Raw genomic sequence first — 27,806 nt, 5'->3', positions numbered from 1 at the left:
AAAATCATTATGTTAATTTTTTCTTTCTTACTTTATAAACAAACACAGTTTTTGTTTGTCTACATCAATTTTAAACACATGGGTCAAAAATGACCCGTATTCATTTCCTATCGTATTTCAGTCATGACTGAGTGTTTATTCACTGAATCTTTGAAAGAAATTTATTTTATCATTTATTTATTCCAGGTATTCCTCTTGTTTTTGATTTTAACAAATCATTGTTTTTATTTTTTCTTTCTTTTTTTATAAACAAACACAGCTTTTGTATTTCTACATCAATTTTACACACATGGGTCAAAAATGACCCATATAGAAACCTTTGCAAATTTTCACAAGTAGGAACATATTTACTGCAGACAACTATTCATCCACCACACATTTCACCTCTCAACATGGCTGCTTTTGTATATTTGATGGATGAAAGTCATATTATATTTCATATAATAGGCTATATATTATATTTAATAATTTGTATTTTTTGTCATAAACCAATGCTACTGGTCACTTTTTACATCTCTCAGTGTTCCTGAAATGTAACAGTTTTGAACAAGGTTTCTGTCCAACAGTGAAAATATATAATAACTAAGTGAATCGATCAACAGTGCTTTTGATTTTCTTTATCTAGAGCGTTAGCGGCTGGTCCTCAACAGAACTGAGGTGGATGATGACATCACTGTAAAAAAAGTTGAAAGTATACTTTGCGCACAAACGCAATTTAAATTTTACTAAAAATTAAATTTTTCAGTTACAGAAATCCAGCGGAAATTATAAAAAGTTACAAAAATCTGTATGCTGACCCTCACATACGCATACAAAAGTGAAGTATACTTTGGCCTTTAGAATGGTAATGACACACACAAAAAAAAATCATTAAAAAAGAAAGGAAAAATTTAAATAAGGATTTGTTTATTGAGTAATAGATGGAATAATGAATGATAAAATTAATTTATTGTAATATATGCGATATAGAAAGTAATAACTCATTCAGGTCACTTTAGACCCATGTTGTATATGTCCAAAACTGTTACTTTTCAGGAACACTGACAGACTTAAAGGGTGACCAATTGCATTGATTTATGACAAAAAAAATAAAAATTATGAAATATATAGCCTAATATATTAAATATAATAATACATCTATCAAATATACAAAAGTAGCCTTGTTAAGATGTGAAATGTGTGGCAGATGAACAGTTGTCTGCAGTAAATATGTTCCTACTTGCAAAAATTTGCAAATATTAAAGATTTCTATATGGGTCATTTTTGACCCATCTGTGTAAAATTGATGTAGAAACTGTGTTTGTTTATAAAGTAAGAAAGAAAAAATGAACATAATGATTTTTTACAATCAAAAACAAGATATTTAAGGAATACCTGGAATAAATAAATGACAAAATAAATTTCTTTCAAAGATTCAGCGAATAAACACTCAGTCATGACTGAAATTACATAGGAAATGAATACGGGTCATTTTTGACCCATGTGTGTAAAATTGATGTAGACAAACAAAAACTGCGTTTGTTTATAAAGTAAGAAAGAAAAAATGAACATAATGATTTTTGTTAATCAAAAACAAGATATTTAAGGAATACCTGGAATAAATGAATGATAAAATACATTTCTTTTAAAGATTCAGCAAAGAAACACTCAACCGTTATTGAAATTACATAGGAAATGAATACGGGGCATTTTTGACCCATGTTGCGCATTAGAAGGGTAGTGATACAAAAATGATTTTTATTAAAAAAGTAAGAAAGAAAAAATTTAAATGAGAATTTGTTATTATCAAAAACAAGTTAATTGAGGAATACCTGGAATACTGAATGATGAGATTAATTTCTTGCAAAGATATAGAAAATAAAAACCCAGCCGGGTCATTTTTGACCCATGTTATGCATCAAAGGGTTAAGCATGTAAGTCATGTATGGTGTAAAAGGACTTACAGGAGTCGAAATTATAAATCCTCTATCACTTTTAGTCGTCTTTGACAAAACTTCCCTCAGCTAGCACGTCTTTTTGAAGTGAATAGAAACCTTGTCACCTGACCTGAATACTGCGCTGATTCGCTAAAACGGACTTATCGGTTTCTGTCACAGTCTATGGTTTCTGTACACAAACAACAAGGGCGCTTGTCGGCTTCTGCTGTAAAACGTGAAGTTGCGATGGCTGACAGTGGACAATACCGGCTCTTCTGACAAAATGGATTTAGGGTACAGAACGTGCTATATATGGAGAATAATGCACAGCACTTAGTTCATTTATTTTTATGGTGTTTATCGGTTTTTGCAAATGAACTCTTCACTTAGTCGGCCGACGAACAAAAAACGTTGGCTTGGTGTGTTTCTGCCTTAAGTTGCTGGAGGTAATTGGGGGAGGGGCATGTAGTAAAAAATGTGTAGTACAGGATGAGTCATCAGGTTTTTTAGTCTTGTTTGCCTGGAAGAGACAGACTGTATAATTGAAATATAAAATATTAATATTCTATTTTGTTAACTTTTAAAAGTACATTAGAACATAGATGACCTCAAAATAACATACATGGACTGGAAGCCACAAAACTATAATGCATGGGGTGGAAAATGGCACACAGGAAAATGTGTTTTGGTGTCCTCTTATTATAGCAATTATAATGTAAACAAAATCATTTTTAATGGTCTGAGTCTATTATGGCAACAAATAATGTGTTGATAGTGAGACCATGGTGTCATTCTCTGGAAGAGGGTTCGGTGCATGCTGGGTAAAACTTAATCAACCACTCATTAGTAGAGCTATCTATGTGCTTGCCTGAAGGACCCAGAAGTAATGAAATGAAAGTCAGACAGAGCAATAATTGGTCACACTTCACTAGAAATCTTCTCTTTGAGATGGTACTGTATTTTTCAGCACATTTCTTTGGATGTGCAGTCGTGTGTATAAATGAATTTATATTACATTTGCTGTGGAGATTTAAACCTTATCCACATATGATGATCTTTGGTGCATTAGCAATAGTCCATATCAGGGAATATTTTGTGCCACTGAACGTTTTGAAGCTTTGAAGTAAAATCTCTCAGCACAAATTCTTTTTAAGATCCAAACATTAATAACTAATTAAATTGAGGGTATCTGACGAGTGTAAATCACACAATGGGAAGCCGTCTCTTAATCTGCCTTTGTTTTACTGTGTAAACATATGAGCGCACACAATACTAAGCACAATTATTTGTAAATGATTTGCTCAATTGGAATTAGATTCTGTATATGACTGGAAATGATCTCATCCATCCATTTTCAAAACTTTTTAATCCCATGTAAAATCTCTCTGCAGGAGAAAAACGCCTGAGAACATGCTGTTACGTAAAAGAAGATCGTTTATTTTCTGCATATCAATGAGGGTTGCATCAATCCACACTGTAGACGTCTCAAAGCATTTGTTATTATACAGACCTTTTAATGAGATATTTAAAGTGTCATGTACATTACAGTGGAGAGGCTGAAGAGCAAACCACAGTCTGTGATGGGCTGTGTTCTGATTCCTTCAAGCCATTGATGTTTTATTAATATATTCACTTGTGAAAAAAAGTCAGAACCTTGCTAAAACAAAAAATAAATGTGATTCTGATATTCTGATGCTTGTTTCAAAAGCTCTGAAACCTGATTACAACTTTCTCTGTGTCACAAAAGAGTATGTAAAATTACTGAAATGAACATAATTCAAGCTTAAGCTTATGTCTAAAGTACAGTTTGTGAAATACAATACTAGTGCGTTTCAGTCATAAGTTGACACCAGTTAAATACGCATTATGTAATGATGTCCAGCATACCACCAGTTCAGTATACTACTGTATTTTCAGTTCAGTTCAATATATATACATTCAAACCAAAATTTATTCAGACACCTTGAACATTTCATTCATTATTACAGTTTATTAATTATAGTCGGTAATAAAATATGACAAGATCTCAGAGTTAAACTGTGTCAGAAAAAAATTTATCTTAATTATGTCAGAAAACACTTAAACAAAACATGGTCAGGTCGAAGTGTCTGAATAATTTTAGGTTCCAAATTTTTATCAATTTTACTGGTAGTCTACTGTATGAAGAATTTTTGGGTATAATATTTCAGTTTACTTTATTTTGCTATCCTCACTTACATAAATGAACTATAGTGTCCTGCACCCGCTAGTAAAAATATATCAAAAATGTCTGAATAATATTTGGTTTGACTGTATACACACCAGTATAATGACATAGAAAGTTTTTTTTTTTGTTTGTTTTGCCCTTTGTATTTAGGACAAAGTTGTCGAACGTGAGCGGAAGCCTGCTGGGAAGTGATGAGCATGTTGTCAAACAGGTTTTTTGGCTTTTGTCTGTAAATGTAACATGCCATTTGAATGCCACAAATGGTTATGATTTTTTTCACCTTTACACATTTGTATGTTTGACATGAATGTACTGAATCATGTTAAATGCATCAAAATACCACACGTGGTGGGCTATTTATTTATTTTTTTTTTTTACTGTGCTAAAGCCAACATGAATTTACAACTTATTTTACTCTTCTAATATGATGCGTTTTAAAGTTAAATGGGATATTCAGTACAACAAAAATGTGTGCGAATAAATGTGGGCATTACACACCAGAATGGAGCCAGACTGAATGTGAGTTTGATAAGATTATTGCAATCTGGCTACTTAGTTAAAGGGATGTTCACTCAATAATTTGTCTCCTTCATGTTGTTACAATCATGTATGATTTTCGTTCTTCTGTTGAACATAAGACAAGATATTTTGAGAACTGTCTCAGTGTTTTCCCCCCTTTCCATACAATGGAAGTTAGTGGTAATCAAAACTGTTTGATTAACAACATTCTTCAAAAAATTTTGTGTTCTGCAGAAGAAAGTAAGTCTTGCAGGTTTGGAACAACACAAGGTAGAGTATACATAATGAGAGAACTATCCCTTTAACATTATTCAATAGCCTGTACAAACTGTCATCATCAACAGACAAGGAAAGTAGTTTCAGAGACAGAGCAAGTTATTACATTTTGATTAAATTTTACAACAGACAAACAACTGATGTCTTAGAAATAACATGCTCTGATGAATCATTCACTATAAATAAACTGACAGCCATTATTATTTTATTTTGACTTTCATAACAAACTGCTAGTTACAAAAATCCTTCATTCATAACACTTCCATTCCGAGAACACACCTGAGCTCTTAACCCAAACAAAGGCGTTAAATTCTAGGAATCTAAATCGAAAACAACAGCAAGAGTGTTTATAAGAACAGGCTTTGCAGCAGGAAGGAAATCGATAGCAGAAATCAATGCTGGATCCCCTCTAATGGTGGAGTTATCTGTCACCAAACACAGCTCGCTCTCCGCCAGAGTCTCAACCAGTGTGTGTTAGCTTTCCAGTAGCTCCACAGCTTCTGTATTGTTGCACCTTTGAGCCAAGGTTAAGGCGGTACATCCTTTCGAGTCCTTTATACCCCGCTGTGCATTATTCATCAGCAGGGCTTTGATGATGGGGATGTTGCTGAGCTGGACGGCTAAATGCAATGGAGTTGACTGGCTGTTATTCTGTGCGTTCACATTGGCTTGATGGGATATCAGCTGCAGCACACTAGGAAAGCAGCTACTATTACAGGCTAAGTGGAGGGGTGTCCAGCCGTTATCCTCGGCCAGGTTAGGGTCGGCACCTGCTGATAGCAGCACCGTCACCACCTCCTCCTGCCCATGATGGCAGGCAAGGTGCAGAGGCGTCCAGCCGTCTTTCCCTTGGACGTTGACTGAGCCATGGTGCTCTTCCAACACAAGGATAGTCTCCGGATGGCCTTTCAAGGCTGCCAGGTGCATGGCTGTCCAATTCTGATAGGTTCGTATGTTGGGGTCGAGGCCTTTACTTAATAGTAGTCTGCAGATACCCGTGTAACCCTTCGTAGCGGCAAAATGAAGGGGACTGTAGCTTTGCTCATCAACTGTTTTCAGATCAGCCCCACTATTAACCAGCAAACGGACGACCCTGAAGTGCCCCTCGTCTGCCGCCAAGTGTAGGGAACTGGACTGAAGGTTATCTTGTTTGTTGACATCAGCTCCCTTTTTGAGCAAGAGCTTAGCGATGTCTACATGGCCATAAATGCAAGCCACGTGAAGTGGCGTACGGCCAGACTCGTGCTCTTGCTCATCCACGGCCTCCAGACGTGGTAGCAAGATTCTCACAATGTTCTCGTGTCCATTCTGAGCAGCTAGATGCAAAGGCGTCCAGCCGTCCTTCTCTTTGGCATCGGCACTCGCCTTATTGTCTAACAAAAGGCGTGCGGCTCTGTCATCGCCAGTCTGTACGGCAAAATGCAGCGCAGTCCACTGGTCGCCATCGCTGAGGTTGACGTCAGCCCCACGCTTTGTCAGCAAGCTGCAGATGTCGTTAAACTTGTGCAGAACCGCGACGATGAGTGGGGTGTAGCCTTTTACACTCTGGCAGTTCACAGAGGCTCCCAGATCCAGGACCATCTGCACGCTTTCTCTGTCCCCGCTTGCCACGGCGTGATGAAGGAGAGTATTGTTGTCTTTGAAGAGCGTCGATACATGCTCTTTTCGCAGAACATTCTTAAAGCTCTCAAAGTCTTTTCTTACAAGGAGAGAGTGAATGCTGGAATCATCTGTAATGAATGGAAAAAAAATAGGATGGTGGACAGTTTTATATACAGTAAGAATGTGTTAAGTTTGTGCAGACAGCACAAAAGACACTGAATGTGAGAACAAAATACTTGCCTGAAGAGTCAGCTGCTTTCTTTAGCTAATGGAAACAAAGCAAAATTTAATTAATGTTAAATCTTGTGTGACTAACAACTATTTTGCTGACATCAGAAATTGCAAAAATATAAAGTTATAATGGTAAAATTGTAATGGTACATGTATTCATCCCAAACTGTCACGGTACGGATATCACAGTTCGGTGCATGCAAGCAGGCGATGAATACAGTAATCAATAAAACAGCTTGAGAATATCTCACGTAGCATTACATTTTACCTCAGGCAAGTCATTTAGTGTCCACAGCATGTTAGTTCACTCGATAAATGAACTCTCTCGCTAAATTTGTGAACTATATTAACTTATATATTCATTATATTTTACTCAACCTGTTAGTAATGTATTAATTATTTGTATGTTCAAATAAATTTGTCATGAAAACAAGTTATGACAGTAACTGTGTAAATGATATATTTCAAAAATAATTATATAATTAGATTTAGAAGTTACAACATTACAAGTTTACAACATTTTTTTATCTCTAAGAAAATGTTAATTATAATAGAATTTATTTAAGGACACACACAATTTGTTCAATAAACCATTGTTTAATAAAAAGAAAAAAAAAGTTTTCTCCCCCTGCTGTACCAAACCCGTAGCCAACCGTGACTTCAATACTGATGTACATACCGAACCATCATGTTTGTGTACCATTACACCCCTAAAGTTATTGTCATGGATTTCAAAAAGTTGGAATATGGCAGTATGTATACATGCACAGTTAAAATCAAACTACAGTGTTTTCTTCGTGCACATGAGCTATAGTCTTTATTAGGGCTGGGCGATATATCGCATGCGATTGTCACGCGCATTTCGTCAGTAAAGCCGGTTCCCTGATTACCGCTAAATCGCCATCACCTGCTTTCAAATGGAGCGCCATTTAATAGACAGAGCCATAGTTCACTGACAAGCTACGCAATATTGCGTTCATTATCGAAGGCGATTCATCTGCGATAATGAACGTGATATTGCGTAGCTTGTCAGTTATCTACGGCTCTGCGATAGTCTTTATCTCTAAAAAGATGAAATTATTGAAAACATACACAACACTAAGGCAAACTGAAGAACAATTAACATGTATAAATGCTTAATGAAACTAAGCTGCTATCGCATCATCTAGGTCTGTTAGTTCGACTTTGCAGAAACCAGACAGGTATGATTTCAAATCAGAGTAAAGCGCTTATAATCAAGCACTACAAACACAAAACTGATGTTTGTTATCAGAGAATGCAGGTCGTCGTTGTAGGTCATCATGAGTTGAGATAATCTTTATGTCTAAATACAAGTTGTGCATCATTGCTGATGTTTGGAGCAAGCAGACAACACTGACACCAAATGCAAAGTTCTGTCATGAAACTCTAGATGGTGCAGGCTAATAGGTCCTAACTCAACCTGCTCATAATCACATTATTATTTATAGGACACAGCTGATTGGCTCTTGCTGTATCAGTAGCTAATGAGCTTGCATGTTCAACCTTCAAATATACGGGTAGCATTTGCCTTAGCAGTGAAGTGCGCTTCAGAAACCCTCCACCTTCCCCAGCTCCACTTGTATAGATCTGCTACAGGTAATTCATGTACGCTATATTGTAAAGTTTTGTATATGAATATTTTACAGTGTTAAAATCATTCCTTAAAATTCTACAAACCCCCGCAGATTAGTCATGCTAACACCTTATAAGCTGATGGTGTGGTCTAAACATGCACTGGAGGAGTCACTTACGTTCCATACCTGTTCAGGCAGACGCTTTCTTATCTCACCCCCTGAAATCGTGTCTGGGATTTTCAGGACTTCACTGAGAACTTCAGTTAACCGAACGATCTCTGCAGAAAAATGGAGATGATGCAGCTGAATGTCACTTTCTCTTGCGTTTTTTTTTTTTTTTTTCAGGGCTTTCCATTCCATCATTTGAATAAAAATGTGCAAATGGCCAGGCAATGATTGACAGCCTTTTAGCTACTCTTATGGAGGAGCATCTTAATTGGCAGTGTATAATGCGAGATAACATTGTAGCGCAGGGGGTTTAACTGTGCTATTCACACTGAATTTTTAGTAATCTGATGTACAAGATTAATCATATTCAGCTCATTATACAATACAACACTGCAACAAAATTAGCAGACACTTATTAAACTAATGCTTGAACACAAACATTGAATTCATTATCATGATCACTAATTCAATTAGAATTTTTACTGAAGGTGACCTGATGAAGATACAAATCGCAGAGGAACTGGGAGGTTGATAAAAATTGCAACAATGTTGGTTCATTGCTCATTGTTATTTCAGAGGGAACAAGACCAGTGAGACAACTGAGCAAGCGTCTACCGAGACTTGAGAAATGCATTTTGTCCGTATGTAATCGAGCACTATTATAGTCTTCATTAAACAGAAAACAAGAACAAAAATGAGGTTTGTTACCACAGAAAGCAGGTCGCTGACTGCAGTCTTGGTGCCAGCATTGCTGCATGACACCGATCATGTCCTCGCACTCAGGGGGCTTGTCTTCAGGGATCTTCTCTACACCAGGCCTTTTGCCAGATGACACTTTGATTAATATTTCTGTCATAGACAGACCTGTGACAAGAAGAATAGCACAAATTGCACGGAGTGTTATTTTTGTACTAAACAAACTCCAAATAATGAGTTTAACAACACAAACACAACCTGTGCTTCAAGCACTCTCATAACAAACACAGTGCAAAAGGCACTTGCAACAAATTCAGTACAAAATGGGCCTGAAACTCTTTCTCTTAATAAATAGTGGGTGAAATGTGTTTAAGAAATGCTGACTATCAACCTCAGGTGGTCAAAATATATATTTTAAGAGCTGTTTTGTTTTTAATTCATTTTATATGTTTTTTTTTTTTTTTTTTGCAATCCTGTTATCAACACTATTACCAAAATGGAGGATGCTTTCAAAATTTAAATTAAAATTCAGTAGGTAACAGTTGCAAATTAGCTTAACAAGAAGCTGCCACTTAGCAGGGACTGACTAGTTTAAGACCAAATATTAGTTTGTTGTTATTAACATATATTTTTCATAAATTTAAGTTTGTTTGATGGAGTTCATTTGTTTGATCTTTTTTTTCCTCTTGGGGTGAATGACAAATTACAATTTGTGTAAAAATATGTAGAAAGTGCCATAATTAGAAATAATATATACCTTGATATGGGCGCTGTTGAGTGAGAATTTCCCACATAATAATAGAAATGCTGCAAATTGAGAATGGTTATATGATTATTTCATGGCATATCATAACTCACTGTCAAAATGTCAATTTATGCACATTCTGTAACATTCTTTAACTCTCACCTGTACACATCATACTTTGTTCCGGGAGGTTCAGGATTCTGGGTAAAGGTTTCTGGAGGCACATAGTTTATGTTCCCTCGAGCTGTCAGGTGTTCAATAAACTCAGTCTTACTAGAGAACTCCTCCCATTTAATGAGGCCGAAATCTGAAATCTTTAAAGAGCAAATATTGCCTGAAACTGCACCAAAACTATGAGATTGTATATTTTAACCTAACATATTGCATATATGTAGAAAAAGTAACATCATTAACCAATGATAATAAAAGCGACAAACTTATCACTAGCTCTCTTTTTTTCACTAAGTCAGAAATTCATTCAGAAGCATTGGAAAACAAGTGAAATATTATCTGACTCACCTTTACGTGAAGATGATCATCAAGAAGAATGTTAGCTGGTTTCAAGTTTAAATGAAGGATAGGCGGTTTCATGCTGTGCAGAAAATTCATGCCCATCGTCATCTCATGGATCATTTGGAATTTCTTGGGCCACATTAAGAAATGACTGCTGAGAAGGTTATCCAAGGATCCCTTTTTCACATATTCCATCACTAAAGCAGGTGGATCTTTGCTTATTCCATAAATGGAGATTAAATAATTGAACTTCATTCTTCCAATTTTGGACATCTCTATCATGTTCCTATAGAGTCATAAAAATAGAAAATAACTGATCATAAAATTATATATATATATATATATATATATATATATATATATATATATATATATATATATATATATATATATATATATATAATCAGTATACATATTTACATTTACTGTTGTTAACTTTCAATAGAGATTAACTACAGTCTTCTTATACTACTTCTGTTGTGTCAACTGCCAACTACTTACAGTCATAATTAACAGTATATCTTCTACTACTTTCACGTGTTACCGTACCTGTAATCATCACTGGTTGTGGTCTTTAGGGCACATGTTTCCCGCAAGACTTTAAGCTTCACCTTATAGACTCGACCCAACTTGCGCTCAGCCACTTTCTCCCAGTCATTTTCAAAGTCATCTTTTTTAAAATGAGTAAATCTCTCCAGGTTGCCATCTATGAAAGAATCCTGTACACTGGAATTAGATGCTGTCATTTTGTTTTCCAGGCTCAGAATATAAAGACTCTGCTCTTCAACATGTCTTCTTGTCACATAGAAACCAGGTCAAGGAAACGCATATTAAACAAAACGATCTGCTGGTTTTGGTGGGAGGAGTCAGAGCACTGATTATTAGAATAGAAATGCAACAAAGCCAGTTTTGAAAGAGTCACACAGGTGAGGTTGAGAGATTTGTGCGGGACACCTGATAACTGGATATACCAGCTTCATGTTTTTACATAACAGTAGGGATTGCCTCATAAGGCATGTGTGCACATTTGTGGTTTAAATGTTAGGGAAGCAGTTGCATTTTCAAAGATATTTGTTGTGATTATGATTATCTTACAGCTCAACATTGTTTTATCAACACACACAACACAATTTATAAAGAGCATGTCACATTTTCATTATAATTACTATTGTTCTCTGGAAGCTTTCCCATTGGTCATTAATCTCTCAAGCACTACCTGTTGAATTTCTTGGCACATTAGCAAAAACCTGTGAAGTGAATGTTATTCTAAGTCAAAGTGTGATGCAAATTAACTTTCAGTGACAGGCTTTCAAATATAATGTAATAATACCAATAACAGTAATTAACAATTAAGCAGAGAGCAGCAGTTTTAAACAGAGGAGACGATGCTATGCCTCTCTTTCAAAGTCTAACAAGAACGCTGAGTTCTTGTAAGGCTTTGAAGGAGAGGCTTGACATGCAGCCGTTGCGATTCAGGCTTTGTCAGGCACCCGAAGAGACACTTCATCTCTTAAGAGGTGCACAAAAGCCAGCCAACATTTGTTGATTTTCTGCTTGAGTATATATCGATGCAAGAAACAGATTTACAGTCAAAACATGACTTAATGTTCTACTTTGTAATGATGCTGTGATGGTGTCTGTGATTTTCAGGTGTGCAGTGTGCAAAGCAATTGAAACTGCTGTAAATGACCTTTTACCACTTAAGATAATGCAATCAATAAGCTAATTACCTTAATTATAGTGGGAGTAATTGCGCAACAAGCTACCACAAGTGTTTCTAACGGTCTATTTCTGCACTTTCAAAGATTTAATATTGAAGCTTGTTTCTTTCTAGTTCTGTGACATATCCGCTTCATTTCCCGTTGGGCCCATTTTGATTGTATTTTCAATTACAAGAAGCCATTATGTTTTTTATTAAGTGATCTTCAAGACAGTAAATCTCCTTTGCCCCTAGGTTGTCCCAGCCTGGCGGTGGGATTTAGAGATGTATCTCACCAGGCAATGTCTGCTTGTTATTACTTAATTGCTTCTTTTTCATCCAACGGCGATTATTTGAGAGGGAAACACACAATGTGAAACCTAGTAAGCAGTTGAACAACATGTCTAACTTTTGTGAGCAATGGGGTAGTGATACATAAAGAGAAGCATTCATGTACATCTTTGACATCAGCACATCCTGCATTAAAGAAAATGTACATGAAAGTACAGCTAAGAAAGTAGACAGTGGTAGGATAAACAACCAAACAGAGGGTTAGAGGGACAGTTCACTAAAGAAAATGAAAATCTGTCATCATTTACTCACCCTCATGTCATTCACAACACACACACAAAAAAAGATATTTGTGACCTGTTCTGTCAAAAGGAGTCGGAATGCCCAGGGGCTAATTTCAAGTTACAGGCAAAACAATGTCTATATTGGTCGAAAAATTGAGGTTTTCACAAAAAATGTATTCATTAAGTCTTCATCTAACGATGCTCCAAACAGCAATTATACATATAAAAGTTTTTTGTTTTTGTTTTTTTACGTTTTCTGAGAGGAGTACCTTAGTGTTTTGACCATGAAAAGTTTTTTCTCTGCCCACTTCTGGATGACTGGCGCTTCCTCTCAGTACAATTTGGTATCGTTGTAAAGCGCAGCATTCTCCTTTGTGAATATTCATAGCGAATTCTCGATTGCTTGAGTCTGAACTAATGAAATGTGATTTTCACACTCATGCTGATGTAAGAAAAACGATCTTACTCACGCCGAGTAACACATCCGAAGTGCGGTCACAATGATGCCTCAGACAGCGTGCGATCCCGACACATATACACAACAGTATTTCAAAAAATCTTTGCTGGCGAGTATTCACGCAAACATTGCTATGCTATAAACTGTTATGTCTTAAATGAACGTTTGGTTAACTGTTGGGGTAAAAACATCTGATGTGTAACATTATTTTAGATTATATTAGGTACAGTCTTAATATATAGACTGTCTGTTTCATTAATGATAATCAAACAATTGTGGAATCATGGAAAAAAAGAAGTTGAACATATGTATAGTTCCTATAGATATGGGTTTTGACTTGGTTTGTGCCAAATTTGGTGGTATCACCAGGGATTTTAAGGGATTGCTAGGAGATTTTGTTTTGGAACCTTCAGAAAACTAGATTTTTTTCAAAATTGTCTTTGCTGACTGTATTGACTTAAAACAGGTGTAGCTCAGTCATTTTATGTTTTCATAAAAAACATACGTCATTTTGAAGGTTTTTTAATAGTGAACGTAAGAATAACAAGAACTCATTTTTGAAAATGTGCTTGTGATTCATTTTGCCAGCACAGGTCACATTTTGAGAAATGTCTGTTACACATTTTATTCAAATGTCCATACAATGAAAGTCAGTGGGGTGCAATATTGTTTAGTACTTGACAGACTTCCATAAACATTCTTCAAAACATCTTTTGTGTTAAGATGCGGTCACATATACCGGGAACACTTCCTATAACACCAGATGTACTCGTTACTCGTTATGGCATCTACGTTAATATTAGTTTTTCTGTTTATCCTGAGGTTTACCATAGTTAACCGGATCCGGGCCGTATCCAGGTGAGACCGAGGACCTGCGCCTTGACACGGCCACAACGCAGCCCTGAAGTATCAGCAGAGATTGAGTCTAGATCATCCACTGTGAAGGCCTCATCGACATGACAACCAGTGGCACATTTTCCTCAACAACCGTCCATACCGGCATGATGAATACGATCCTCAACTGAATGGAACTGAAATAAATATTTTGAATGTTGCGATCCTATCGGACTTATGATAGCAACCTGAATCGTAACAAAGCACTGTTCGCCAGAGGAGAACTGGCCCCCGACTAAGCCTGGTTTCTCCCAAGGTTTTTTTTTCTCCATTTTAACACCAATTTGCTACTTGTTTGCCACCTGAGGTCACCTGTTGGAGTTTGGGTTCCTTGTCGCTGTCGCCTTTGGCTTGCTTAGTTGGGGACACTTGACATTTGACTTGACATTTGATATTCTACAGTGCTTTGATCTGCCTGCATTGACACTATTCTTGAAGAGCTGCTGTGCAGCAAAAAATATATTCCAGTTATCAATGTAAAGCTGCTTTGACACAATCTGCATTGTAAAAAGCACTATATAAATAAAGGTGACTTGACTTGACATATAGCACAAAATTTCAGCAACATTGACCTTTGTCTATTGTCAATAATATAGTTATGTATAGAGCACAGCTCACTCTGAAGTCTCTTTTAAACCAATCAGCATTCAGTTGGACAATCTGCATGAGAAACTTGAACCAATTGCAACATTTTTGTGGGGAAATCTTTTGTCATCAAATTAAATCCCCATTCACATTGATACCTACAGAAATTACTGGATTTCATCTAAGAAAATTTGCCAAACGAAGGTAAATGTGACTGCACTTTAATACAGAAGGAAGGTAGGTTCTGAAACGACATGAGGGTGAATTATGTGAATTATCCCTTTAAAAAGCTGTGTGCTGACAATATTTACTCAGTATAAGTATTCACACTGGTTAATTGGCTTGTATTTTTAACATCTCTATTGAAATTCTCAAAGCTTGGCACTATAATGCAGTATAAATGATTATTCAAGAGCACTTTGAGTCACTTTTAACAATGTTAATACCCAGTGCAGCAACTAAACATAATGATGAGCAATTCAAAAACTGTCAGATAATGATTGAGTGCTCAATGCAGATTTTAGTCCGGTTGGCTGAATTGCAGTGAGCGCTGTTTTGTTAGCATTCACAAAGGCCCCTGGACCAGCAGTAGGCAGACCTTTGCAGACAACGCCTGTTCCCAATCCAGACAAGCAAGAGAGCCAAACACGCCAGCAAACAGCAGGCCACTGAGCTGATAATCACCACCATGGCTTCAGTGTCATCTGTACAGCATTAACAAACCAAAGCAGACCAAGTTTGGCTGAAATATCTTTCCATTAGTTAGTATTATCACCCCACCAGAAAACCTTTGGATATACATTACCTGCTGTTTCAGAGGCTGATGAATTGTCTGCTCCTTTCAAAACAGGGCCGAAAGAAATGCGATTTCCTGTGCTGCTGAAGATGGCCCTCGATTCCTCTCTGAGATGTGCATTTCGATGCTGCACACACTGCTGAGATGAGAAATGGATAACCAATACTGTCATCATCCTGAAATCAAGCCATTATACTGCACAGAAATAAATTCCCTTAACTTCTGGATACTTTCAACTTGTTTACAGACTCGGCGAGTTATTCTGTTAGCCTACGAACTACAGACCGCTTCACTTTCTGTCTTACAGTGACAGAGTAACAAGCCGCAGAAGATCATTTATTTAGAAACTGCAGATGCTGTCATCAAAAGAGGGAGAGTAATGAAAAGTAGAAAATCTTTCAGAAGGAAATATTGAGACCTCTTCAACAGTGATAAATGATCCCCAAGTTTTCATCTGTGAGGCCGGGTTGAGACTCACCCTCTCGCACTCAGAATGGTTCCTCAAGCACACGCTCAGGTCACAGTGCAGGTAAGCGGTGGAGTAATTGATCATCTGGAAGAGACTGATGGTAAAGCTAGCCCTCTTTGACAGGATGCTAGGAAGCAGTCTAATGCCATGGGGCTCTATAGGCAGCCTGAGGGAGTACAAATCAAACAAACGCATTAGCTCTGATAGCACACACAGTACTAAAATTCGTGATGCAAACTGGGGTAAAATGTCTTGAACTAAAAAGCATGACAATCCTGGACGAGGATTTGATTAGACCTACAAGCTTTTTTAAAAAAACTACAAACATGGCGGTTAAGCAGAACGGTTAAAATAAAGGGGTTTGAGTGATTAATAATCAGCATCTAACGTGACGAAAAATATTTATTAAATGTTATCCACATTATATTTCATCAGGATTGTGAACTTTTATACCGACGTGTTTGGTCGTTAACTTTTAAATGCATCATTATGCAAACATGAGCTAGGAGAGTTAAGACCCATGACTGCCAGATCAATGTGATACATTTCTTTCTGAAACAGTAGGAAATTAAATTTAGTTGAATTTGGAGGATTTTAACTGTGACAACATGACTGGCAGGGCAGTTTAAACGGTGACAGGATGCACGTAACTAAGCGACAGAGTGTCCGTTAAAGACGCAATTATGACGAAGTAGTATTTCTGCTACACGCTCAAAAGTATGTACTTTTTCTTAACAAAAACAGTACATACTTTTAGGGCATAGTACAAGTAGGTGAAATGGGACGCAGCATTAGATGATATTCACATTTATTCTAGGTCTTATTGCAAAATATTTCATTGTAGCTGAATACCATGTACAAAATTCAACAGGCTAAAGAACACTTACACAAGGAACTTTTGCCAATGGTTTAAAAACAACTAGCCTATCTAATATAAATTTCAAGCATTATTAAAGACAAGTAAACACTCAGTAATTAAAAAGAACAAATAAACAAATTAGCAATCGCACAAATAAATACAACTGCGTTTTAAGGTTTTCAGTAGAAACTATAATCAAATGTAAAATAACACTGCACTTAATAAAATAATAAAATATACATAACGAATATAGTTACAAAAATTATTCAGTTAAGAACAGCGAGTGAATTTTCGCTTTGTCTTTTGTTGTTTGATTAACGTTATCATAGAGACGGCAGCAGGAATATTAGGCTGCTGTCACTTTAAGAGCTGCACGGATCCAATATACTGTTACACGTACGTTTTCTCTCAACTGTTTTATGTTCATTTAGACATAATTGACTATATTTACGAAGATATTTTGACATAATTTTGTGTGTATTTGTTTAAGTGTAAAAAGTTCAGTATTGCGCACTATACAGTATGAGAGACGCCGCTTTGGAAATTCTCGATACCCATCCATCGATACGGCACCAGTGCATTCACCACAGAGAGAGTGATAGAGCCAATTCAATGGTTCGAGATTATAAACAGTCCGTGATTGATAAGGGCCAATGGAGGGAATTTGACCAGGACACCAGGGTTACACCCCTACTCTTTACGGGAGGTGCCATGGGATTTTTAATGACCACAGAGAGTCAGGACCTTGGTTTAACGTCTCATCCGAAGGACGGTGCTTGTTACAGTATAGTGTCCCCGTCACTATACTAGGGTGTTAGGACCCACACAGACCACAGGGTGAGCACCCCCTGCTGGCCTCACTAACACTGCTTCCAGCAGCAACCTAGTTTTCCCAGGAGGTCTCCCATCCAGGTACTAACCAGACTCAACCCTGCTTAGCTTCAGTGGAAAACCAGTCTTGGGCTACAGGGTGATATGGCTGTTTTATATACTGTATGTCCTGTACATTATTTACTTACCCATTTTGTTTGAGGAAACACTAACCCCTGATTGAGAGACAATTTTGCTAATCAAAATTACATTACTGTACTTCCAAAATATTGAATTTTGAAAGAATTTACTTCAAAAATATTGTATAGATAAAAGATTTAGTGCATGAATCTACTGAAAGTACACACTGTGCTGTCTCTCGATATTAGTGGAAGTGTGCTATTGGCAACAGAGCTGAGACACTCACAGAAAGTTAATACTTCACACACCAGCAGGGAAAAAGACATCAGCAGTTTGTTGAACTGCTCTAACCACACAACTTTCAGCTCGATATAGGCACATACTTCGCCCAGTATATTTATAGCTTTCTCAAATTAAACAGTTTGAGGGAATGTTTCTTAGCCAGTCATTATAATGCTGTTCCCCTGTGATAAGGTGACCAGTTAAAACGTAGCTGAGTCATATAAACAGGAACTAATGCTGATGTATTAAACCTTCACATAAAAACGAGGGAGATGGGATCCGTATAATCCAGCCATGCTCGGACCACATAGCTGATTTGGTACCATAATGTAAAATGTGACCTGGTTCAAGGGCACCATGTGATTTGAGTTAATCTAAAATAACCTGAGAGGAGCACATTACCTGGAAAAAATGCAGCAGGTGGTGTTAAATTCATCAAGTCTTCCGGTGGGAGAGAGGCAGCAGGATTTTATCTCTAGGTTCACCTGGCTGTTATTTGTTTTGAGGCTGATGACGACACGCAGGTTTCCTAGGGCAGGGATGAGATCTCCGGGCATGATATCTCTCTCCAAGTTCAGACTCATCTCTGCTGTGTAGTTGCCAGTGCCGCAGATATCATCTGAGATTTGTGCCAGACTGGAAGAACACAATCTTATGGTCAAAATTCAATTGAGTGCAGTGAAAATTAATCATGTTGACTACAGTTTATCACCATGCTGGCATCTCTATAGATTGCATCTGTACTTGCGGAGCTAAAGTTTATTCAGTAAAGTATAGTTTTTCCACAACAACAGCAGCCATACTTCTTTGGAAAATTAAAATAAAATGAAAAAAAAAAAAAAAAAATTTATTTTATTTATTTTAGTCCACCAGATGTGTGTGGGAGGGATTCATTGTGGTTGTGTTTGCCATTTCGTGTCTCATTAATCCCATTAGACAAATATTGACACTCTATCTATCTATCTATCTATCTATCTATCTATCTATCTATCTATCTATCTATCTATCTATCTATCTATCTATCTATCTATCTATCTATCTATCTATCTATCTATCTATCTATCTATCTATCTATCTATCTATCAGCTTATAGATCGAGCACAGCACAAATGCTAATAAAATTGTTTCCGTTCCACATTAAAAGTGATTTAAGAGTTCTGAGTCATTACCCACTGAGAGAATCGGATGATGTAACCCTCCTCTTCCTGTTTATTACTGGCAGGTCTGACACAAACTCAGTAGATCTCCCATAGTCATTTTCAGCAAATGAAGTGGTGTCATGTGAAATATCTTCACTTCCTCCCCTGGACGGTAATGAACCATTGGGGAGCAATTGTTTCTCTGTACTTGAGAAACTTAAATCCGCATGGACAAGAGGAGAGAACTTTTCCCCAGTAACAGCAGACAGCGCAGTCCGCCCAAGGTGTTTTGGTATTTCATCCGTTGCACCTAAACTAGACATTTCATCAGCTGGAAGGTTTGATTGCGTCGTTTGTGAATGCTGATTTACTGTTGAGAAAAAATCAGTGTGGTCTTCAGTTAAGGTCAAATGCTCTTTATGCAACACATTCTGCATTTGAAAAAGAAACAAAGGAAAAGTTGTTCCATTGGATGATTCAAGGAGTGACGTGTTTAGGGCCCCTTCTGGCTGTGCTACAGCTGTTGTGTGCCTACTGATGCCAGAAATTTGGCTGGATGTCATGTTCTGAGGATTCTCCTTAACATCTGATAAATTTACAAACATATGATATGATGAAAGTGAATTTTTGTGGTTGTCTTGTCCACTTTTTTGCGTTATTGCTGGCCAAATAGACACTGAAGGTGAAGCTGCATTCAAGTGAACAACGGGGGAAACAGATGTGTGAATTGGGTGTAAAACAATCTTGTGCGGAATTGGCATCAACAAGGTTTGATTCATGCCTACAACTGAACCACTGTTCTGATCATGGTGTTTCAGAGTTGTTGGTTTAACCATGTCATCTCTCTTCTTTAAGTATGACTCAATCTGAAGTACAGATTGTGTTTGCGGTGCTTCTGTGAGAAATACCTCTCCGGGGTGAGCTTCAATGAGCCGTTGGACTGATGGGATACTGCTAACTGTGTAGCTGCCAAAAAACAGCATCACAGTCCCTCTTGGGTTTTTAAGATCTTGTTGTTTGTCGTCTAACGGCAAACCAATCTTTCCAGGTGTCAATGAGTGATTTAAAAAGGCGTACTCGCTATTACTTTTCTTAGAGATGGACAAAAGTTTTGAGTCTGTTGTCACAGTATTTTGTGACTTACCGAAAGGTGTTGATAGCAGAAAGGACTTTTTTTGCGGAATTGCACGAGCAAAAAGGGAGATGTTGGCGAAAGACGCCCAGGATTTTAAAAACATAGTTGTTGTAATGAAGGTCTTTGTTGTGGGTATGTTGCTGTTAGTAAGTGGGACCCTAACATGTGACATGCTTTTGTCGATTGTGGTTGTGTTTGCTGTTTCGTGTCCTGTTAATCTGCTTGAGTTCACGTCTGGCCTCTTGGATATGATGTATGAGACTTTTTGTGACACGCCATACTGTTGGTTTTGGTTAGTAGAGTCGAATTTACTCAAGTTGTCCATATTTGTGAATCTCTTCACAGTTGCAGATGTAAACGAAAGTGGAATCGATTCATGAGCTTGAGCTGATACAAAAGGCTTTAATCTCTCTGAGGGGAAATGATTTAGAGGCTTTTGAGGCTGATGATCATTTACTTTGAAGACATGAAACACATTCTCAAGCTTTGTCAGAGGTGGAAGAGGCAATGGTGTAGATAATTCATGAAACTGATCATGGTTTTTTGAAGTGTCTTCTTGAGGTAAAATGGTTCGGAAAGCGGCAAGTGAACTTTGAGTCTGTTTCATGAACATTTGCTTATTTGCTGTAGTTGCTTCCTCAGCGTTGGTAAATGAGGCAGTACTAAAGGCTATCAATTCCCTCAGCCGAACTGGAAAATGATCCATTTTGTTATGTTTCTCTTTCATTGATATATTAGATGTTCTGGCTTCTTTGGTACAAAGATCTGACGTTTTGAGAAGAGAAGAGTTTTGAGCGCCCAAAGAAAGGTCACTTTTATTCAAGCGATGAACGAAACTGTTTGCTGAGGTTTGGAGCGTTGGTTTAATTTGACGCTCTTTACTTGTTTTGGTGTAAAAAATGGATTTGCTTTCTAGTCCGTCCCTCGCTGAGACAATTCTATGCATGGAGTCGGATATCAACCGCGAGGCCACAAATTGTTTTGTCACGTGCATTTCGCCAGCAGCTGTTACCATGTTTGAAAAATAATTCAGCGTGGTTGCGTCTGGAATCATTGTAGGGGTCAGCTTTGAAGCAGAGAATAAAAACATTGAGTCTGGATTCTTTAGTGACACCCCGAAGGGTTTTGGTCCATTGGTGCTGGGATTTTTGCTGCTTTCTGTCATTTTATTAACTATTACTTGGCTGGGTGATTTCACTTGTAATGGAGTATCAAGGATCAGTGAACTTGGTGAAAGCAGATTCTTCTGTTCTTTTGGCTCATGCCCAGATTCATTTTTGGGATTTTGACTGAGCTCAGTGGTTAAAAGCCCTAAACCCTGCAAAACTGTAAAATGCATAATGGTCGATTGATTCTTAGTCAAAGAAGCCTCTTCAGTACGATTCAGAGGGTTATCAGCTCTAAACGACTCCAGGGTCCAATTTTCATTCTTGTTTTCGCCCGGTCTTTCCACACTGTCGTTTGACTCCCCAAGGTTATCAATTACTGCTGGATCAGAGGCTGATACCATGGGAATGTCATTTGCGGGCGAAGGAGTAATAGACTCCAAGACTCTTTGATTCTTGCTTTCCAGTGAAGCGTGTAAAAAAGCTGAGATCTTTTCCCTGCCTCCGGACAGATGAGCAGCAGGCATCATGGTGTCATTCATCATTGACTCAAATTCAGCCTTAGCTGAGGGACGAAGCCTTCCCTCATCATTGGAGATCAATGAGTAGTCTCCTTCAGACTGAAAAGGCTTTGCTGCAGTGCCACCCTTACTCGTGGAATGTGAACCTGTACCATAAGCTAAGACAAAGCTCTCCCCATTTGAGGTAATTGCATCTTTATCACTGGTTGTGGTTGCATTTACTGTACTTGAGTGCTGCCTCTCATGTGGTGTATGGAACAAATCTGTCCCTGGAGAACTGATTACAGCCACAGTCAGGCGAGGAGGGCTTTCGGTGGAAACTTTTCCACCGTTGTCACTGGAGCTGTTTTGCTCTTCTGATGGCATAGTTATTATGAAGGTTGTGCTCTCGGTTTGCAGGGACTGAAAGCCTTGCAGGTCCTCCTCCTTAGCACTTACTGAAAAAAAGCAGAGTTGCAATTTAGCTTGTGAGATGGCTCATAAAATGCACATAAATACCTATAGTATTTGAGAGGCATTAAAATTTTACGACTGAATACACACACACACAAAAAAATGTATACAGTTAAAATTATTGCATGCATAAGGATTGCTTCGTAACATAGCACAAACGTGTAGCACTTGCCCTATCTCATGAATAATTCAGTGCAGTTTATTAGACAGAAATGTGTTTTATGTTTTGTGAAATTAAGCAATCTCTGAATGGTTGTTACCGCTGAATAGAATTTAGAAGCACAGAATTGCAAAGAACGGGTCATAATATGGAATTGAATTGAAACATTACATTTATCTAATCAATATTGCTCTTATATCGCAATTAAATATATTAAGGAAAATAAAATTATACTATATATAAAATTATAAATTACATAATTTATGATATAATAATTTTTTTTCATTTTTATAACAATTTTTTTATAATTATAATTTGATAAATACTAAAAAATAACAATTGTATAATATATATATATATATATATATATATATATATATATATATATATATATATATATATATATATATATTATATTAATTAACTACATATTTAGTAAGAATATATATAAATATAATAAAACAATAAATATATTATTTTTATATTAAATATTATATTAAACAACATAATTATATGAAAATTTGTTAATTTTATAGTTTGTAAACTGCAATTACAGTTTATAAACTATAATATCTTTAATAACTTGTGCTGATCACAGGATTTACAGTATGTGCTCCAGCAGTCATTGAGGAAAAACTTGGTGTACATACCTGTGAGTCCAAAAATGAAAAATATGAAACTAATCCCCATACTTAATCTTCTCTCTTGGTTTCTTTTAAGCTACACATATATAACATCATAATGCAATTATATTGAGATGCACTACACAGGATACTGTCCCAACAGAGCTCACAACACACTCCCTGAAGAATCCTACTGTGAGCTTTACCTTCCTCTCATCATTTATAACTAGATTAGATTACTGACACGTGAACACAAGCAAGCTGAGAAAATGAAACGGATTTCTGCGTCAGTAGAATCCCTCATCATCCTCATCATGTTTGACTGTGTATAATTTTTCACGCGCGCCTCGGCTTGCACGAGCTGCTATGATAAGTATCCGAGTCATCCATTATTAAACAGATGAAGATAAAACTGAAATACAGTGTAGAGTAGTAGTTCTCAACCTTTTTTCAACAATGTTATCTAACATGTTCAAATAAAATATTGACAAAAAAGTTTTTTAAAATGATAAACCTCACATTTCAGCCTTTAAAACAGGTTTAAGAAAATCAAAATGATAAATTGTTATATGTATTTTCTGAGCTCTATGAATAATTCTAGATACTTGATTATCCAAATTGTTTAGAATTTTAGAATGCACATTAGCTTATTTTCCATCAACAGCGCATAAAACTTATAACAGTGAATAAAAAATTTGGTCTGATTTTCACAAAAAAATACAGACAGGCTGAATGAAAATGTAAATGGACTCTCTGACAATAGATGGCACTTATGGAAGCACGTCCTGATTTTGCCGAGTTAGACATATTTTGTTGATCTTGGAACAAATATTCTTGTCTACCCATAAGTTATCCCTAAAATCAAAGTGAAATGATAGGTGAATAACAATGATGTAGAACACCTAATCCCAGTTGTAAGCCTAAACATTAACTAAACTTCAAATCTGATTGTGTTGTGCCAGGATTAACAAAGATGTTGTTCCAGGAACAAGTTGCACGTGGTGAAATCAGGTTCTGCCTTAAGGAACAGCAGAAATAGAGTGGTTTCTCTGGTAACCACTGTAAACAAAGCTTTATTAGACATTACACAGAGGTAAGAAAATGCCAGCAAAACTTTTCTCAAGGCAGTCAGTTTCCTTCAGAGTTTTTACACAAAACAAAGCCTATGGCGCCTACATGAGACTGTTGCTAACTTTGCTTAATGTTGGACCGTATTTACTGTCAGTTTTTCATATCTGTAACTGTAACACTAACCGTCAGGAATTGCATTGTGGTTTATCGTCACGCCAGCTAATTTCATCCCTATTGTAACCCTCAAACTAGACTAGAGTGAGCTTGGCGACCCCTCGTAAATCTTTAGTGATCCCAAATTGGGAAACACTGGTGTAGAGAGTTATATCAAAGAGCTTGTAGCTTTTTCAGTTCATTTTCAGATGAGTTTACACATTTCTGCTGGCAGAAACATTAAAGCATAATCTAATCACTCTTGGTCAATAATGTACATATGTTTGCCAAGAAATACAGACAGATAGAAATTTAACCCAGTCTGCTCCACTGTTCACTTGTTGAAAGGTTTATAAGTCTAAAGACAAATGTCACTGAGGGGTTAGTTATGTCTTCAATATAAGAATGAATATATGGCTAAAAACTCATCTCTTCTCTGAGCGCTTAACTTTATCCTGCTGACTTTTCAAATGTCTTACTTATTTGTAAGTTTCTTTTCAATTAAAGTGTCTTCTAAATAAATAGAAATGTAAAAATATATTTTAAGACCCCTCCAAAATAAAACTGGGAACTGGGAATATGCTATTATTAAAATACTATTGTCATTATTATTAGGGGCCTTGAGTCTATGGCAGCCTATAGTACCGTATGGTAAAAAGTTGTGAAATTTGGCACACAGTTAGAGGACAGTCTGATCTGTGTCCATAGCAAATTTGGAGTCTCTAACTCAATCCATCTAGCGCCACCAGCTGTCCAAAGTTGCTGTCCCCGTAATTGCTGCTTGCAGCTATATTTATTATTATTATTATTATTAAAATGCTAAATACCATAATGTATGTATATATATATATAAGTAATTATTAATTAGTGATAGGTCTATTTTGTCAGTAGTCAATTGACATCAAAGTTGGCTAATCATCCAAAACTTGGGTGCTTACATTAAAGGGATATTTCACCCACAAGTGAAAATTATGTTATCATTTACTCACACACGTCTTTCCAAAATTGTATAAAAAAAGATATTTTGAAGAATGCTGGTAAGTAACTGAACAGTTTTGGGCCCAAAATACCAGAGACTTTCTCAAAATATCTTTTTTGTTCCACAGAAGAAAGAAAGTCATATAGATTTGATGACAGCATTTTTTGATGAACTACCCCTTTAAGTTTAACAGAAGTTAGCAAAACTACAAAAATTAGCTTACAGCACATTTAAGGGTAGTGGTGCACCACCTGAAACTAAATCCAAAATATGCTCTGGGACAAACGTGAAGTGTTAATGTTCCATCTTGCATTCTGTTTGTGAAATCTTTTCCCAAACCCTGGATTACACTGTCAGCCTCACTTCTGCTAAACCCATTTGAATTGTAACAATTTTACTTTTTTCTCATTACATCATCAAATGCTTTCTAAAGCTATCAAGTCTGCAAAGATGAGCAGGCTTTACCCATAATAATCTTCAAATGCACTTTTTATTCTTTTTATTTAACACATGAAAGCTACCATTAATCCATTTATCAACAAACAGGGAGCAAAATGTAATCAAGGCAACACACTTCCCAAGTGAGTCATTTGGGATGAAAGGAAATTGAAACGTTACGAATATCGTCCCGGGGCAACATGTTCTCTACAACAGCAGATAACAGAGTCACATGTCAATGTGAATTCTCTCTAATTAAAATGAACACAGGAAACAGCTGCATAATCAAGATTGGCCTTAAGGCATGACAGTAATTTGTGGCCTCACTTAAGATGAGCATCTTAAGCTGTGAACCAAAGGACAGCATTCATCTGTATGTGTGTGTGTTTGCAAGCGTGTCCTGAGTTATGGGGTCATTTATTGAGGAATCGAATGTGGGTAGCGGCTCACGTGATCAATCTCACACAGGAATGAAGGATTTCTAAACCATGAAGCTCCCTGAGTTTCTCCATATGCCTGAAAAAAAATCAAAACAGAGATTTATCAAACCAACAGAATTAGGTTCTTTCTCATTTGGACCACACAATGTATTCTGAACAATCATATATAAAACCAGAGCTAAGAATATGAAATGCAAACAAGCATGAAAATGTCAGTCAGTTTGCTCTGCATATAAAGCGGTTTCATGTGTAATATTTTTGGCAGTTTCTGTACACTCCACTGTTTTCTGTCTAAAATGTCTTTTTTAGGCTGCACTCTGATCTCAACGGTTTGAAATCTAACTGTAAAGACTCATGCTCGGAGAAGCGTTACCTATAAGAAGTTGAAAGCTCATCAAAGTTGAATGGCATAAGATTCTGACTCCTCTTTGTTGGATTGTCCTTGTTAGATGCTGACTGGGAGAATAAGATGCCTCAAAAACACTTAACTAACAGAGTTACTTCTCTCAGGCCTGATCTTGTGAACCTTCATAAATTAAAGATGAAGGGAAAAAACTTGATAGTTCTTTATGTCAATAAAAGCGTAAAGGTGCAATCGGTAAATATTTAAAGAAACTCTCACATCTGTAAGTGCTCTTTAACAGCCATAAAATGAGACGAGAATATAAATTATTGTCAAATGCAACAAACAAACATGTTTATATCTGCATCACATCAATTAGGATGCCTTGCTTATGCCCATAAACCTTAGACCTGACATTTTTTAATTCATTATGCATTCAGACAGTTCATCATCTTGTTGAGGTTAATTATGAGGAGGCATTATCTTTTCACCTTCATGTTTCCCAGAGTATCACTGCTGTATATGAGTACATCAGCATGAATGTTAATCAATATAATGCAGCTGACTGCAAAAGGCAAGTCAGAATTTATACCTGGGATCTATTTTGCACAGCTTCCCAAGGGTGATGGCTGCGTTCTGCCGAACGGCTGCTCTTTTGGCGTCTCCGGCGCTATGGCGTAGCAGCAACGGCACGCAGTCTGTGCCCAGGAGGCCACTGGCAGCTCCATCCACTTCTAGGCAATGGCCCATACACAAAGCTGCGTTCCCCACCACCAACTCGTCAATGCTGCCCAGGAGTTTTCTCAAAGTGTGCAGCCCTGAATGAATAAATGTGTGTAGCACACAAAGTCACCGTAAGTCCACAGAGCTTAAAACATCTTATTGAATCCAATCCTCTGCCTCCCTGGCCCTCAGAACTCACGTTTGTCAAGCTTTACCAGCTCCTCACAAGCCTGTGGGATTGAGGCAGTGCAGACTGTCAGGGCTTTAATAGAGTATCTGGAGCTCATCTCTCCTCCTACCTGACAGAACAGATACACAAGCAAATTTCAGTTAAATCTCCATAATTGCAATTGCAATACTCTGCTTAAAAAAGAAGAAGAAGAAGAAGAAGAAGAAGAAAATCAATATAGCTGGTCACCAGAATACAAGAATGTGAAATAGAGGCAGCTTGCAAAGTTAAACTCTTTATATAGATGGATGGATGGATG

General features: G+C 37.0%; 2 protein-coding genes across 6 annotated transcripts in view; both read right to left on the bottom strand.

Moving 5' to 3' along the window:
• Positions 1 to 4,969: 4,969 nt before the first annotated feature.
• ankk1 (ankyrin repeat and kinase domain containing 1) lies at positions 4,970 to 11,417 on the bottom strand. 2 transcript variants are annotated; one of them, XM_067365652.1, is made up of 8 exons: positions 11,017 to 11,417; positions 10,474 to 10,753; positions 10,117 to 10,268; positions 9,967 to 10,016; positions 9,222 to 9,377; positions 8,523 to 8,623; positions 6,760 to 6,784; positions 4,970 to 6,647 (listed from the first exon to the last, which is right to left on the bottom strand). In XM_067365652.1, the coding sequence occupies exons 1-8, from the start codon at positions 11,211 to 11,213 to the stop codon at positions 5,392 to 5,394; spliced, it is 2,217 nt and encodes a 738-aa protein (XP_067221753.1). In that variant the 5' UTR covers positions 11,214 to 11,417; the 3' UTR covers positions 4,970 to 5,391. The 2 variants fall into 2 exon arrangements, with proteins under 2 accessions (XP_067221753.1, XP_067221754.1); XM_067365653.1 differs by having other exon boundaries at positions 8,532 to 8,623; positions 11,017 to 11,411.
• Positions 11,418 to 11,554: 137 nt separating this feature from the next.
• Positions 11,555 to 27,806, bottom strand: part of LOC137004930 (tetratricopeptide repeat protein 12-like) — a 33,688-nt gene continuing 17,436 nt past the window's right edge. Inside the window, exons 19-26 of one of the 4 annotated variants that reach the window (XM_067365649.1) lie at positions 27,518 to 27,617; positions 27,188 to 27,413; positions 26,263 to 26,328; positions 19,204 to 22,368; positions 18,437 to 18,670; positions 15,952 to 16,108; positions 15,483 to 15,609; positions 11,555 to 15,381 (exon numbers count right to left, since the gene is read on the bottom strand). In XM_067365649.1, coding sequence (XP_067221750.1) covers positions 15,236 to 15,381; positions 15,483 to 15,609; positions 15,952 to 16,108; positions 18,437 to 18,670; positions 19,204 to 22,368; positions 26,263 to 26,328; positions 27,188 to 27,413; positions 27,518 to 27,617 — 4,221 coding nt within the window. In that variant the 3' untranslated portion in view covers positions 11,555 to 15,235. Of the gene's footprint in view, positions 15,382 to 15,482; positions 15,613 to 15,951; positions 16,109 to 18,436; positions 18,671 to 19,203; positions 22,373 to 26,262; positions 26,329 to 27,187; positions 27,414 to 27,517; positions 27,618 to 27,806 lie in introns of those variants that run through there. The other 3 variants (XM_067365646.1, XM_067365650.1, XM_067365651.1) reach the window with 3 other exon arrangements.

The sequence above is a fragment of the Chanodichthys erythropterus genome, chromosome 17 (assembly GCF_024489055.1).
Source record: "Chanodichthys erythropterus isolate Z2021 chromosome 17, ASM2448905v1, whole genome shotgun sequence".
Lineage (NCBI taxonomy): Eukaryota > Metazoa > Chordata > Actinopteri > Cypriniformes > Xenocyprididae > Chanodichthys > Chanodichthys erythropterus.
Note: the sequence above shows the minus strand (reverse complement) of the source record. Positions and strands in the feature narration are given on the sequence as shown.